Source organism: Capra hircus, chromosome 15 (genome assembly GCF_001704415.2).
Source record: "Capra hircus breed San Clemente chromosome 15, ASM170441v1, whole genome shotgun sequence".
In the NCBI taxonomy this organism is placed as follows: Eukaryota; Metazoa; Chordata; class Mammalia; order Artiodactyla; family Bovidae; genus Capra; species Capra hircus.
In genome coordinates, this window is record NC_030822.1 from 28979966 (window position 1) to 28996772 (window position 16807).

The window sequence follows — 16807 nt, forward strand, 5'->3', positions numbered from 1 at the left end:
GATGCAATTCCAGTTGAGGTATTTCAAATCCTGAAAGATGATGCTGTGAAAGTGCTTGCTGCACTCAATATGCCAGCAAATTTGGAAAACTCAGCGGTGGCCACAGGACTGGAAAAGGTCAGTTTTCATTCCAATCCCAAAGAAAGGCAATGCCAAAGAATGCTCAAACTACCGCACAATTGCACTCATCTCACACGCTAGTAAAGTAATACTCAAAATTCTCCAAGCCAGTCTTCAGCAATACATGAACCGTGAACTTCCAGATGTTCAAGCTGGTTTTAGAAAAGGCAGAGGAACCAGAGATCAAATTGCCAACATCCACGGGATCATAGAAAATGGAAGAGAGTTCCAGAAAGACATCTATTTCTTTTTTACTGACTCTGCCAAAGCCTTTAACTGTGTGGATCACAATAAACTGTGGAAAATTCTGAAAGAGATGGGAATACCAGACCACCTGACCTGCCTCTTGAGAAACCTGTATGCAGGTCAGGAAGCAACAGTTAGAACTGGACATGGAACAACAGACTGGTTCCAAATAGGAGAAGGAGTACATCAAGGCTGTATATTGTCACCCTACTTAATTAACTTATATGCAGAGTACATCATAAGAAATGCTGGGCTGGATGAAGCACAAGCTGGAATCAAGATTGCCGGGAGAAGTATCAACAACCTCAGATATGCAGAAGACGCCACCCTTATTTATGGCCGAAGGCAAAGAAGAACTAAAGAACCTCTTGATGAAAGTGAAAGAGGAGAGTGAAAAGTTGGCTTAAAGCTCAACATTCAGAAATCTAGGATCATGGCATCTGGTCCCATCACTTCATGGCAAACAAGTGGGGAAACAGTGGCTGACTTTATTTTTCTGGGCTCCAAAATCACAGCAGATGGTGACTGCAGCCATGAAATTAAAAACCGCTTACTCCTTGGAAGGAAAATTATGAGCAACCTAGACAGCATATTAAAAAGCAGAGACATTACTTTGCCAACAAAGGTCCGTCTAGTCAAGGCTATGGTTTTTCCAGTGGTCATGTATGCATGTAAGAGATGGACTGTGAAGAAAGCTGAGCACTGAAGAACTGATGCTTTCGAACTGTGGTGTTGGAGAAGATTCTTGAGCATCCTTTGGACTGCAAGGAGATCCAAGCAGTCCATTCTAAAGATCAGTCCTGTGTGTTCTTTGGAAGGATTGATGCTAAAGCTGAAACTGCAATACTTTGGCCACCTCATGCGAAGCATTGACTCATTGGAAAAGACTGATGCTGGGAGGGATTGGGGGCAGGAGGAGAAGGGGAAGACAGAGGATGAGATAGTTGGATGGCATCACTGAGTCGATGGATGTGAGTTTGAGTGAACTCCGGGAGTTTGTGATGGACACGGAGGCCTGGTGTGCTGCACAATTCATGGGGTCACAAAGAGTGGGACATGACTGAGCAACTGAACTGAACTGAACTGAATACAGGTATGGAGAATTCAGCAGTGGACAAGACAGGGAGGTGTGGATGCTGACCCAGCTTTGGTGGGACCAGCTTTAGTTACAGTATCTGGCACATTTCAGATGTTATGGAATGAATGTATGTTCTCTCCTTTCAGCTCAGTTCAGTTCAGTTCAGTTGCTCAGTCATGTCCGACTCTTTGCAACCCCATGAATCACAGCACACCAGGCCTCCTTGTCCATCACCAACTCCCGGAGTTCACTCAGACTCACATCCATCGAAACCCAAGTAAGATGGTAGGTGTTGCAAGAGGACATCAGAGGGCAGACACACTGAAACCATACTCACACAAAACTAGTCAACCTAATCACACTAGGACCACAGCCTTGTCTAACTCAATGAAACTAAGCCATGCCCACGGGGCAACCGGGTCATGGTGGAGAGGTCTGACAGAATGTGGTCCACTGGAGAAAGGAATGGCAAACCACTTCAGTATTCTTGCCTTGAGAACCCCATGAACAGTTCCCTCCTTTAGTTATGTCTATAGTGTTTAGCAAGGTTTAAAGTTCAGTGCATTGCCAAAAAAGAAAAAAATTCTCTTTAACATATAAGCACGTTGGTGGAGAAAAAGAACTCTCTGATATAAGTGTCTCCCTCTAGATACCTAAAACCCCACCTTGAGTCTGCAACTTGTTTCACTTTCTCTCTCTGCTGCTCCCTCCCATCCCCTTGGTCTTGCCTTCTCCTTTCGGTACCCTCAGGCTCTGGTCCAAGATACCAAGCAAAGAATTCCCTCTTTTATTTGGTTGTTCTTTTAAGGGAATAAAGTGAAAGTGAAAGTGAAGTTGCTCAGTCGTGTCCGACTCTTTGCGACCCTGAGGACTGTAACCTACCAGGCTCCTCTGTCCAGGGGATTCTCCAGGCAAGAATACTGGAGTGGGTTGCCATTTCCTTCTCCAGGGGATCTTCCCGACCCAGGAATTGAACCCGGGTCCCCCACCTTGCAGGCAAAAGCTTTAACCTCTGAGCCAAAGGCAATGGCACTCCAGTACTCTTGCCTGGAAAATCCCATGGGGTCGCAAAGAGTCGGACATGACTGAGTGACTTCACTTTCACTTTTCACTTTCATGCATTGGAGTAGGAAATGGCGACTCACCCTAGTGTTCTTGCCTGGAGAATCCCAGGGATAGCGGAGCCTGGTGGGCTGCCATCTATGGGGTCGCACAGAGTCAGACACGACTGAAGTGACTTACCAGCAGCAGCAAGAAGCAATATCAGATATGCAGATGATGCCACTTTTATGACAGAAAGTGGAGAACTAAAGGGCCCCTTGATGAAAGTGGAAGAGGAGAGTGAGAAAGTTGGCTCAGAGCTCAACATTCAAAAAACTAAGATCATGGCATCCGGTCCCATCACTTCATGGCAAATAGACGGGGAAACAGTGGCAGACTTTGTCTTTTGGGGCTCCAAAATCACTGCAGATGGTCACTGCAGCCATGAAATTAAAAGATGCTTACTCCTTGGAAGGAAAGTTATGAGCAACCTAGACAGCATATTAAAAAGCAGAGACATTACTTTGCCAACAAAGGTCCGTCTAGTCAAGGCTATGGTTTTTCCAGTGGTCATGTATGCATGTGAGAGTTGGACTCTAAAGAAAGCTGAGCGTTGAATAATTGATGCTTTTGAACTGTGGTGTCAGAGAAGATTCTTGAGGGTCCCTTGAACTGCAAGGAAAGCCAACCTGTCCATCCCAAAGGAGATCAGTCTTGGGTGTTCATTGGAAGGACTGATGTTTAAGCTGAAACTCCAATACTTTGGCCACCTGATGCGGAGAGCTGCCTCATTGGAAAAGACCCTGATGCTGGGAAAGATTGAAGGCGGGAGAAGGGGACAACAGAGGATGAGATGGTTGCATGGCATCACCGACTTAGTGGACATGAATCTGGGTAAATTCTGGGAGTTGGTGATGGACGGGGAAGCCTGGCGTGCTGCAGTCCATGGGGTTGCAAAGAGTCGGACACGACTGAGCGACTGAACTGAACCAAAATTAAAGAAGCCCTTTAGGCCCAACAGATAGCAATTAAGGAAATAAAATGGGAAAACACCCCGCCTTAACTCTCCTTCAGAGTGAGACACCTAAAAGACAAAACTTTCAGGGCCACTGGGAGTCCACACAGGTCAAATTTCTGGGACACAGGACAGGTGGAGTGGAGGGACAGCCTATCTGGCAGGGCAAGCAAGAAGTATCCTGCACGCTTTCTGTCCCATCCTGCTTTCTTCTATTTTCTAACTCACAGTCTGCATGATCTTTCTGAAGCATGAGTCTGGGGAGTGGGGAGGGGAGGGGATTAGATGAAGAGGATCAAAAAGTACAAACTTCCAGTTATATATGATACCAAGTACTGGGGATATAATATACTACTTGATCTCCTCCCACCTTCAATCTTTCCCAGCATCAGGGTCTTTTCCAATGAGGCAGCTCTCCGCATCAGGTGGTCAAAGTATTGGAGTTTCAGCTTCAACATCAGTCCTTCCAATGAACACTCAGGATTGATCTCCTTCAGAATGGACAGGTTGGCTTTCCTTGCAGTTCAAGGGACCCTCAAGAATCTTCTCCAACACCACAGTTCAAAAACATCAATTATTCAACACTCAGCTTTCTTTAGAGTCCAACTCTCACATGCATACATGATGACTGGAAAAGCCATAGCCTTGACTAGACAGACCTTTGTTGGCAAAGTAATGTCTCTGCTTTTGAATATGCTGTCTAGCTTGGTCATAACTTTCCTTCCAAAGAGCAAGCATCTTTTAATTTCATGGCTGCAGTCACAATCTGCAGTGATTTTGGAGCCCCCAGAAATAAAGTCTGACACTGTTTCCACTGTTTCCCCATCTATTTGCCATGAAGTGATGGGACCAGATGCCATGATCTTTGTTTTCTGAATGTTGAGTTTTAAGCCAACTTTTTCACTCTCCTCTTTCACTTTCATCAAGAGGCTTTTTAGCTCCTCTTCACTTTCTGCCATAAGGGTGGTGTCATCTGCATATCTGAGGTTATTGATACTTCTCCCGGCAATCTTGATTCCAGCTTCTGTTTCTTCCAGTCCAGCGTTTCTCATGATGTACTCTGCATAGAAGTTAAATAAGCAGGGTGACAATATACAGCCTTGACGTAATCCTTTTCCTATTTGGAACCAGTCTGTTGTTCGATGTCCTGTTCTAACTGTTGCTTCCTGACCTGCATACAGGTTTCTCAAGAGGCAGGTCAGGTGGCCTGTTCTGGATGGACAGTAACACTGACCAAACTGAAACATTTGCCCCCAGGAGGTTCTCCCCTCCAGGCGAGATGAGGCCCATTTCTGCTTTGTTCTGGATGTTCAATGGCTCTCCTATAAAAAATGTATTGGGTTTCCCTGGCGGTTCAGAGGTAAAATAAAACCCGCCTGCCAATGTAGAAGATGAGGGTTCAATCCCTGGGTTGGCAAGATCCCCTGGAGAAGGAAATGTCAACCCACTCAAGTATTCTTGCCTGGGAAATCCCATGGTCAGAGAGCCTGGTGGGCTACAATCCATGGGGGTCGCAAAAGAGTCAGACATGACTGAGCAACTGAACAATATCAACAAAATATGTATCAGAAAGACTGAGAGGGAGGGTGAGAGTCGGAGGACACTGGGATTCAGGAGTGGAACTTCAAATTCACCGATCATTAGATTCGAATTTGGCCAAGAGGGACAATGGATTTCGTACTAATATCCCTGTCTAGTTCTTCTGAACCCAAACTAGCTGGCGACAGGAGGTGGTACACTGAGGATCAGTGTCTTTTCATGTGAAATAAAAACAAAGAGAGAATGGAGGAGTACAATTCCTCAATTATTCCGAAAACAGGGGAAAAAAAACAACCTGCCTTAGAAGAGAGTACTGTGATGGGAGCAGAAGAAAAAGTCAGGGGGAATGCAGAAGAGCCTCATACAGACGGACTTGCGCTGGTTTGCACAGAAACAGATACGACATGGGTTTAGCTCCTTTGTCTTAAAGGAGGATAGGATTCTGTACCAATCCACCAGTGACTGACTGATTTGTTCTCTAGAATGGCCATTGTTCCACAGTTCTTTGTTTTCTAGGCTCCGGGTTTTGCTACCTCCATCCCTGAGAAAAGCCTACGGCCAAGTCTCCTGGGACTGTGATGTTGCTGAATGACCACCAGGGGGCAAACCAAGACTACGAAGCTCTCCCCACCATCCCTTCCACTCAGTTTCCATGGAGTCAAATTCAGCCGGAATCCGCTTTAAAAATCACCCAAGGCTTTTGATCAAACATCTTTGTTTACAGGCAAGAAAGCCAAGGTCTAAAACAGAGAAATCATTTGTCAAGGCCACGCAGTGAATTAATGGTGACGTTGGAACCAGAAACCAAGTGTACTGGCTATTTCAACGTTATACAGGTTCTACCACATCAAGCTTTCTTCTGTCTCATATTTATTCTAGAATACACTGGTTTTTAGAAATGTATTTTCCATAAAAACGACTTGTCTCTCTAGTTAGATTGTAAGTCCTTGGGCCCAGGGACCATGGTTTGCCCAGCACTGTGTATCTTCTCCTTCAAGACCTAGCATATGGCTCTGTAAACAGCCTAGGCCCAACACCAGATGCAGGATTTCAACAGACATTGTGAAACTGCTATCTGGTGGGCCCAACCATGGTTCCTGAGAACACAGAGATGGAAACAAATGACTATAATTCAGGAGGTGAGGTGTTTTTTTTTTTAGGCTACACTGTGAGGCATGTGGGATCTTAGTTCCCTCACCAGGGATTGAACTTATGCTCCCTGCATTGGGAACACACAGTCTTAACCACTGGACCACCAGGGGAGTCCCAGGAGGTGAGTTTTTAACAGTGGTGTAGACAGAGTGCTGTGGAAGAACAAGAAGAGGAAGTGACCTGGATGGGATACAAAATTGAGTTCTAAAGGAAGAATGAGAACTCATCAAAGACAGGAAATGGGAATTCTGAATAGAAGAAACGGTAGAATAAGCCAACATATAGAGGCATGATAAACTACCCACTCCAGTATTCCTGGGCTTCCCTTGTGGCTCAGCTGGTAGAGAATCTGCCTGCAGTACAGGAAACTTGGGTTTGATCCCTGGGTTGGGAAGATCCCCTGGAGAAGGGAAAGGCTACCCACTTCAGTATTCTGGCCTGGAGAATCCCATGGACTGTATATTCCATGGGGTCGCAAAGAGTCAGACACAGCTGAGCAACTCTCATTTTCACTTTCATAGAGGAATGAAGGCGTGGTGTGTCAGGTGAAAGCGATTGGTTCTGAGTAGCTGCTGCTGCTGCTAAGTCGCTTCAGTCGCGTCCGACTCTGTGGGACCCCATAGACGGCAGCCCACCAGGCTTCCCTGTCCCTGGGATTCTCCAGGCAAGAACACTGGAGTGGGTTGCCATTTCCTTCTCCAATGCATGAAAGTGAAAAGTGAAAGTGAAGTCACTCAGTCGTGTCTGACTCTCAGCGACCTCATGGACTGCAGCCTACCAGGCTCCTCCGTCCATGGGATTTGCCAGGCAAGAGTACTGGAGTGAGGTGCCGTTGCCTTCTCCGTCTGAGTATAAGCTTGATGTCAGTTGCAAAGCTGATGTCTACTCATTCACTTTTCATTCTGCAGACAGTAACTACCCTCTAAGTGCCGTGCAACACTGTTGTACATAATGATGGTTGTGAGATGATAATAAAAGTGAGGTTAGTAATAATAATGATGAAAATAAAAGTGTGGTTTAATTCCAAGGATTTGGTGTCTTGAATTTAGTGTTCATTCCTCACGGAATCAGATAATCCAGATAAATATTCTATCCTTCTTTTATTAAAAAAATATTCAGTAAGCCCTTTGAATGTGCTCAGCACTGTTCTATGAGCTAGGACTATAACAGTGACAAAGAATTGAGGTCTAGGCTATTATAGAGCTGTCATTGCTCATGGGGGAGGCAGATAATAAACAAATGAAGACATGCCTTTCAGATAATGATGTGGCACAAAGGAAGTGAAAGAAGGCAACAGGACAGGAAATAACTGAAGGGGGACATCATTAGACAGGTGGCACAAAGGACACCTTACTGAGGAAGCGCCTTTTGAGCTGAACCAACTGTCAGCTGGGGGGAAAGCTGGGGAAGAACATCCCAAGCAGCAGAAATCTCCAGGGCAAAGACCCTGTGGAGTGTATAGGCAGCCTAGGGACAGAAAAAAATAGAAAATTAGAAAAAATTAGAGCCTAGCAGGCACTGGGAGGATGGTCTATAGTCAGAGGGCAGGCAGAGGCCAGGTCATGGAAGTGTGTTCAAAATATGGCAAAGGGTTTAGATTTTACTCTAAATGCAATGGAAACTTTTGAAGCAAGACAGTGATGTTGAATGATTTATACTTTTAAAAGCTAGCTCTGGTGGCTCCTCACTCTACCTTTGGGTGGATACAGTGCCTGCCACTGTCTGGCTGTGGAATCCAAAGTCATGTAGCACTGTTTACTGGTGCTCTAGCTTCATCTTCACAGACCTATGGAAGGAAGTCTCTGAGGACAAACTGCTTTTTGAAAGTCCCCCTGAGCTTGGGGGAGGAGGAACAGAAGGTCCATTCTCCTTGGTGCTTGGTGAGTGCTGATGCTGGCAGTGAAGGAGGCCTCTGGTCAGTTGCTAAGCTTAGGACCTGGATGAAGGATGCTCCCACTCCACGCCTTCCATTAAAGACATTTTGTCCCCACTCAGGGCCCCTCCTGAGGGCTCTGTGAAATTAAGAGCTGTGTGTTCCTTCATCCTGCTTTCCTCAGAATCACTGTGTGCAGGCTGTCCCATGAAGAGACATAAGGAGGAAAAAAGGACTTAGGAATATTCACATAGCCACATAAGTACCCATACAAATAAATATGGATGGGGCCAGGGACCATGTTTTGCCCAGCACAGTATATCTTTTTTCATTCCAAAAGCAATTTACTTAGGCTAACTATATGCACAATATCTGGAGATCCAAATGAATATGTCCTAAAATAACTAGTTTTTTAATTTTGCATCAAAGCTATCTATTTGTTATTTTTATGGCTGTGTTGTCTGGCATGCGGGATCTTAGTTCCCCAACCAGGGACTGAATCTGCACCTCCTGCAGTGGAAGTGTGGAGTCTTAACCACTGGACTGTCAGGGAAGTCCCAACAGTAGGTCTTAAATGATTTCTACATGGATGAATAACTCTGACCTGACTGAAGGGTGGAAATGGAATGGTGATTGTTCACTTTACAATAACATCAACTTTAACAGCTCTTTTAAATATGACTCTCCTATTTAATGTATCTAAATTGGATCTAATTTTCAAGAGTCAATTCATTGATCCTTTCCAGGACATCAAGTAAAGACAGTGTACTGGAACTCGCTTATAAGGGCTCTGGAGAAAGTGAAAGTTGCTCAGTCGTGTCCGACTCTTTGCAACCTCATGGACTATAGAATTCCATGAAAGGCTACACACTCCAATATTGTGGCCTGGAGAATTCCATGGACTGTGTAGTCCATGCGGTCACAAAGAATTGGACACTACTGAGCGACTTTCAGATATACAGGATTATAGAGTCGATGGAATTCTCCAGGCCAAAATATTGGAGTGTGTAGCCTTTCCCTTCTCCAGGGGATCTTCCCAAGCCAGAAATCGAACCCAGGTCTCCCTCATTGCAAACGGATTCTTTACCAGTTGAGCCACAAGGGAAGCCCAAGAGTACTGGAGTGGGTAGCCTATCCCTTCTCCAGCGGATCCTCCTGACCCAGGAATCAAACCGGGGTCTCCTGCATTGCAGGTGGATTCTTTATCAACTGAGCCATCAGGGAAGCTGGAGAGACCAGTGGTAAATTTTCAGCAATTTTCCAAGCTGATGGTTAAAACTGATCATTACTAAACACTAAATTAATAAATTTACAATTAAATGTTTTACTTGAAACATTCAAATTCTTGCCTGCTAATTAGTTTACTGCATTTTACTATCAGTGTTCTTGAAGTTATTTACATGTCCCTGTAAGATGGAAATACTGCATAATGGTGTCCAACTGTATGTTGCAACCCCATATTCAATGATGTTCATTTGTAGCCTGAAACTGGCCCTGATGGGAATATTTACACCATGGAAACTGGCAAATGCTCTAAACCAGGGCTTTTTTCCCCCTGGAGAATGGACTGTTAAACATTTATCAGCATACCTCAGGTGTAGTATGTATTATGTGGTCACCTTATATTAATTCTCGTAGGGTGAATCTGCTTTTAGAATCTTACTTACAGAACTAAATGGACTGAGTTCAGAAAACTTGCCTTGACACTGAAGTCTATGATCCTTACTGCTATAGTAATTTTACATAAGCAAGCAGCCTGCAGGCCAGGAAGCCTGTTGGCCACAAATAACAAGTCACAAGAGAACTATTTGAAAGAATAAGAATCTTGTTCAACAAACCTCTCTTTATCAGTTACTATGTACAAAGATGTATGCTGAAGGCTAGGGAAAATATTAGATAAATACCAGTGTATGTTCTTTTAGAGGAGATGACAAAAAGCCTTTGGTGATACAATGTGATAAGTGCTATAATGAAGATACAGAAGCATGGGGGAAAGAAGGTCATCAGAGTCCAGAACCTGGACTGTAAGCATCAGTGTCTCTCTTGTTCTCCACTGTGTTCCTAGCACCTTGCACAGGGTTATCAATAACTATTGGATGAATGAAGGAGTTTACCTTGATCCTGGAAAAATAAGACAGATAAGAGTGTGTAGAGGCAGGGTGTTTGAAAAACACAGGGACTTCCCTGGTGGTCCAGTGACTAAGACTCCGCATTCCCAATGCTGGGGGCCTAGGTTCAATCCCTGGTCAGGGAACTAGATCCCACAGGCTGCAACTAAGGGCTCAGAGGCCACACCTACAGATCCCCTGTGCCACAACTAAGACCTGGCACAGCCAAAACAACAAATAATTTAAAAAAAAAAAAAAAACACATCATAACGTACAGAGACCTGGGTAGGGGAGAGAAGAGGAAGAGCTCAGCATATTTCCAGAGAGAGAAAGTTTAAATTTAATGTGGCATGAGGGGTCCAGGGGCTAGAACTGATAAGGATGAGAGTACAGAAGAGGAGTTCTCTGCCTCAAATCTCTGTAGAGCTCCAAAAAGACCAAAGGAGTTGGCTTGTTCTGTGCAGCCCTGAGGTCAGTTAGGAGCAATGTGGGGAATCTCAAAGAAATCAGATTTAGTTAGAGAACTTTCTAACAGATCTGTCCAACAGTGCGATGGGCAGCTAGGAAGGCTGTGAGCAAGTTCTCTAAGAGGGTAGCAGACAGGTGGCAGACAAATAGTGCAACAGATTGTTAAGGGTAGATAGATTTTTTTCCTGATTAGATTTTGGAAGAATTGATCAAATCTCCTTTTTAAGAGTATTAGATAATATTTGGGCTTCCCAGGTGGCACAGTGGTAAAGAATCTGCCTGCTAAAGCAGACCACACAGGAGACATGAGTTTAGTCTTTGGGTGGGGAAGATCCCCTGGAGAAGGAAATAGCAACCCACTCCAGAGTGAGTTTCCAGGCAATTTTCTTGCCTGGAAAATTCCATGGACAGAGAAGCTTGGCTGATTATAGTCCATGGGGTCGCAAAGAGTCAGACACAACTGAGCAACTAAGCACAGATAATACATGGAAAGTCATCATGAACAGCATTTCTACAGAAGATGCAGAAACTTTCCTCAAGGGCTGTTTCTTTTTTTTTTTTTTTCTTTTTGCTGTTTTTATTTATTTATCTTTTTGGCTGTACTGAGAGGCATGTGGGACCTCAGTTCCCCAAGCAGGGATGGAACCTGTATCTCCTGCACTGGAAGTGCAGAGTCTTAACTGCTGGACCGCTGGAATTTCCAAAGGCTGTTTCTTATGTCAATCACTGAGAGCAATAGGGGTGCTGAAGGGTCTCCCATGAGAAAGTAAATATCTTTTCAAGTCACTGAGGTCCTCACTCCATCATGAAGCAGTTATCTATCCAGTATCTGTGTGTATCAGGGACTTTGCTAAATTCTGGAAATATAGATATAAAAGAAAAAAAACAAAGCCTGCCCTCAGAGTGCAGGGCGGAAAAGCAAATATTTACACTTCAATAGTTAAAATACCATTTGCTACCAAAAATTTGCTTCGCTTGGGGGACTCAGGGAAGCCCTGAAAGAGAAATGACTCGGAGCTGACTTTTGAAAAGTAAAACAGAATTCACTACATGAAGGAAGAGAAAGATAGTCTAGACAGAAGGGAGACATAGAGAAAGCCATGGAGATTAGACAGTGCGTGGGCAGGTGGGGAGGCGAGTGGCTGGTGAGAGTAGGGTAAGTGGCAGTATGTGCCACAATGCCCACGGCCTTGAATCCAGAGCTGCCTCACTGGAAAAGACCCTGATGCTTGGAGGGATTCAGGGCAGGAGGAGAACGGCAGAGGATGAGATGGCTGGATGGCATCACCGACTTGATGGACGTGAGTTTGAGTGAACTTGGGGAGTTGGTGATGGACAGGGAGGCCTGGCGTGCTGCGATTCATGGGGTCGCAAGGAGTCGGACATGACTGTGAGACTGAACTGAACTGAACTGAATCTGCCGACAATTGGAAGTCGATAATGTTTTATCCTGTTATTTATTTAATAGACTTTTTATTTTGAAAGAATTTTAGACTGACAGAAAAGTTTCAAAGGTAGTACAGAGTTTTTATCTAAGAACCATGGATCTTTCACCCAGTTTTGCCCAGCGTTATCACCTTACATAGCCATGGCACCTTTGTCAAGACTAAGAAACCTATGTTCGTACATGACTATAAATTAATAGACTTTATTCTCCAGTTTTTCCACTCATGTCCTTTTACTATCCCAGAATCCAAGCCAGGATATCACATTGCACTTAATATTTTTTTTCTTTTTACTTTCAATAATGGGTCTTAAGTGGGAAGATGATGTGATCAGGTTTGTCAGTAGGAATAATCTACGTAAATTTTATGGCAAGTGTGAAGAAAATAGATTGGAGGTGCCCACACTAGGGGCGGAAGACTTGCTAAAAGGCTACTAGCGAAGTCCAGTAAGAGATGATGATGGCCTGAACTCTGAGAACATTAAGGATGGAGAGGTGTGTTGACACCTTTTTGATCTTATGGTAGAGACCTTTCCTGAAGTAGAATGGATAGGATATAGGGGAGGGCAATGTCAATCCATCTCTTCTATCTGAGTTGAATCTATGTATATAGCAGACTTTAAACAAAGATGGAGAAAGGAAGAGATCTCTGTCCCAGATCCTTGGGATGAGATTATCTCTTCAATTAAACACTAAACTTAACTCTGAGTGCCCTGAAAGCCTAAGCAAAAAGGGAAGCAGGATGACATTTCCTTCTCCAGGGGATCTTCCCCACCCAAGGATCTCATCATCTGTTAAAACGAAGCATACTCAAGGGAGAGGAAGCGGCCAGGTTGGAGGAGAAGAAATTAAGCCTAGAGGGCACCAGCGGCAGATAATGTTTGTCTCTGATTCAGAGGGCTCTGGGGAGGCTCTGTTTATTTTCTTTCTTTCCTTTTTTTAAGATTTCATTGATATGGACCATGTTTAAAGTCTTTATTGAATTTGTTGTAATATTGCTTCTGCTTTAGGTTCTTATTTTTTTTACTATAAGGCATGTGGGATCTTAGCTTCCAAACCAGCTATTGAACCTGCACCCTTCCCACCCTGACCCCTACACACACTGGAAGGCAAAGTCCTAACCACTGGACTGCCAGGGAGGTCCCCCAGAAGCTCTGTTTCTGGGAACACTGGTTCCTCCAGCACTGTTCTTGGAGAGCATCAACAGGCAACACAGGAGGTGGGGACCCCAGTTATCTTTACAGACACAGTCAGAAGTGTTTCAACCTGGAAATGTGATTCCCTACCAGAGCGGGATGTGGTTCAATATCCCTTCTGTCTTATCTCTTATTCTTCCCAGTCTGCTCCCCTCCAACATTTACTGAATTTCCAGCAGCTCTGCAAGAAGTTCCCCTGGGGAGGAAGTTGAGATCCAAAATGGGGATGGATGAACTTACCCAGGACATTCAAGCAAGCTAGGGAGAGAGCCAAGACAGGGGCCCTGTCCTTTTGAGTTCAGAGTTGAGCGTTTCTTGTCTGGACAGAGCTGGTGGTTCTCTTCTCCAGTTCAGTTCAGTTCAGTCACTCAGTCATGTCCGACTCCTCTTAGGTCCTATTAATTCATACACTCATTTACCACGAGGTATGGGGCACCAAGGATGGGCTGAGGTGGGGGGCTCCAGGCCCTTGCCCCCACCCCGACCCCATGGATTTCAGGTAAGAAAGACAATGCTTCCACCTAAGGCACTTACTCAAGAGGATTGATATGACCAACCCTCTCAGAAAGGTGCAGGCCCTACCTGCTGAGGCAAAGGAAAGACTGAGTCCTGCTTCTGGAGTGCCAGGGTGGGGTGGGAGGGAGCAGAAGATTCGCAGAGGAAGGGCCAGGGATCCCGCATGGTGCCTCTAGATTCGGGGATAACTGATCAGAGCATTCCAGGCGCCTGGAATTCGGACCCCTTCTCTTCGAGATCTGAGTGCTTTGACGTGCTCATCCCACGTGCGAAACAACTGTGGTAAGACATTAAAAACATTAAAAGATACTTAAGATACTAAGGTCCCCATTTTAGCATGGGGATCTGGGAAACAGACTCAGGTGGAGTGGCCAAGACAATTAAGAACAGCAAGTGTCCCGATTTCATCCAGAGGCGGGGTTCTGTGCAAGCACCGTCGAATTCCCTCACCTGAGCGCCTCTCGGTTCCACAGCCCGCTTCGCCTCTCCGACCCCGACATCTCTCTCTTCCCCACCCGAAAGTTTCTAACAGGGTTCAGTCCTCCTGGGCTCAGGGCGCCGCGGGGAGTCAGGGGTTAAAACCCGTGGCCCGGGTGGCTCCTTCCCCCTCCCCAGCCCCCTCGCCTCCTCTCGGCGCGGCGCCTGGAGCGTCTGTCCCAGAGACCGGCACGAGAGAGGAGGGGGAAAGTGGGCCTGTTTCTCGGGTGGCCAATCCACCGAGCCCGCGGTGCCCCAGAGGAGGCGCCAGGGCTAGGCCAGCGCCAGGCCGGGGCTGCCTGCTTCCCGCGGCAAAGTACAAATGCGCCCGAGCGCGGCGCCTGGCGCCCTTGGCGTGCACAGCCGGCCCGCGCGCAGCCTCCCCCCGTGGCCGCCGCGCCGTCGCCGCCGCGGGTACCGCCGCGCCGCCGGGCTCCAGGACCCGGCAGCCCGACCCCGAGCTCTGCGAGCAGGGGGCGCCGGCCGCTTCTAGCCCGCACGCCCGGAGCAGCCCGCCGGCCCCGCGCGCCTGGCCCAACGCTGCGCGCTCGGCGGACTCCGGTCCTCCCTCTCCCGTCTTTCTTCTCCTCCCCTCCCTCTCACCTTCTCCTTTACTTTAATTGCTTTCCCCTCGTGCATACCTTCCTGTATCCCTCCAACCCTTTCCCTGCGTTTGCTTTCCACCTTCCTCCTATTCCACCTTGGACCTCCCTTTTTGTCCTCAGCACCTTCTTCTCAACCCTTCTCTGAATCTCTAACCCTAACCCTCCCCGGGTCTGTGGATTGCTTTGTGCCCCTGGGCGTCGGTGTCCCCCTCATCTCACTTTCCCCCAAGTCCCCTCCCGGCTCAGCGCTTGAGGGCCTGGCCCTGGGGAAGAAGGATGGTTCCCGAGGTAAGGGTCCTCTCCTCCTTGCTGGGACTCGCGCTGCTCTGGTTCCCCTTGGACTCCCACGCACGAGCCCGTAAGTAGCGGAGTGGGTGTGCTGGGTGGCAGAAGAGGGAACCCTCGGGATGTACTGGAAAGCGCCGGGACTTGGAACCCCAGACTGTTCTGACAGCCATCCAGGGAGCACCTGTGCCGGGAGGGTGGCGGCTTCTCTGCGGACCAGTTCGGGCTGACCAGACTGGGGGGAACTCGGCAAGACTCAGAGCCAAGGGGGCTGCAGCCACGGACCCGAGGGTGAGGGACCTGAGAGCGGTGGGAGAGAGGGCAGGGCACGGTGCTTCTTCTGGAGGAGCGGGGGATGCTTATTCCTAGCAGAGAGTCTGGCATGTTTGGCGGCAAGTGTGTGATGATGAAGAAGCTATTGCATTTAAAGAGAGCCGGTGGAAAGAAAGAAGAGTTAACTAGGAGGACTTTCCCATTGCTTTTCTCTTTTGAGGCTTACAACACTCCGGTCAGGTGGGTATTATCATTTGCATTTTACAGATGAGAAAACTTAGACTGAGAGAGGAAGAAACTTGCTCACTGTTGACAGAGCTAGTGAGCCATCCGAAGCCAGAACCCTTTAATTCCCAGTCTGATGCTTTCCCCCCAGTCCCACAGCACCTGGAAGGAACTCTGATTTTGAGCTGTGACATTGGGAGGCAGCAGGGCACAGGGAGATAGACCAGGGTCTTCATTATCCCAGATCTGCTGACCACCAGCTGGTAGGAGGCAGACATGTCTCTGAGCCTCAGTTTCCTAATCTATAAAATGGGAGTGAAAATCCCAGGACTGTTCTGAGGATTAAACTGAAGAAAACATGGAAAGCAACCAGCACCAGCAACTAGCTGGTCCATGGTAGGTTCTCGAAAAACACGTTCCCTAAATCACGTTTTTCCACTTGTACACAGTGTAACCTCAGTCAGTTGATATCAACTCTCTGAACCTCAATTTCCTCACTCTTTCCACAATAGGCTGGTGGCGGACCTCCTACCCATCTTTTGACCCTCTCTTGGAAGGCTGGGAGGGTGAAGAACAAAACCAAAGATTCTCTTAAAAAGAAGGAAGCATCTTAGTGTAAATGCAGACATACCCAGTAAAGAAACCAAGGCCCAGCACGGGCAGTGGTCCGCCCCAGGTTACACCGGGCGCAGCCTGGGATGAAACCCCATTTTCCCAGCCTAGAGCACATTCCTCTCCACAGCTCAGCTCCTCCATCTCTGCCTTCTTTTGCACATGGCTTTCTGGAGCCAGCATTGCTGGGTATTGTTTCGTTCCTGTCTCTGATCATCAGGGCAGGCTGCATGTCTGTTCGTCTCTGGGCGGCCACCAGCATGAGATTCACAGAAGTCCTTAGTAACAAGTCCTAAAAAGAGCCCAGGGTTAGTTCCAGTCCTGGCTCTGCCCCTTAGTAGCTGTGTGGCTTTTTGGAAGTGACAACCTCTCTGAGCCTCACTTTTTGCATCTAAGACACACACTCACCTGAAGGCTTCTTGGGAGGATTAGAGCAGATGACTGTTAAGTGCCCAGCACAATGCCTACTGCTCTGTCAGTGTCTCCTCCTCCTCCCTGAGGCCTGGAGGTTTCCTCCCAACACCTTCTCGTTGC

The 16807-nt window shown here is 46.9% G+C and overlaps 1 protein-coding gene across 2 annotated transcripts in view; it reads left to right on the forward strand.

Moving 5' to 3' along the window:
- Nucleotides 14583-16807, forward strand: part of CHRDL2 (chordin like 2) — a 35181-nt gene continuing 32956 nt past the window's right edge. The window contains exon 1 of one of the 2 annotated variants that reach the window (XM_018059349.1): nt 14583-15236. In XM_018059349.1, the coding sequence (XP_017914838.1) occupies nt 15155-15236 (82 nt within the window). In that variant the 5' untranslated portion in view covers nt 14583-15154. The remainder of the gene's footprint in view (nt 15237-16807) is intronic. The other variant, XM_005689975.3, reaches the window with a different exon arrangement.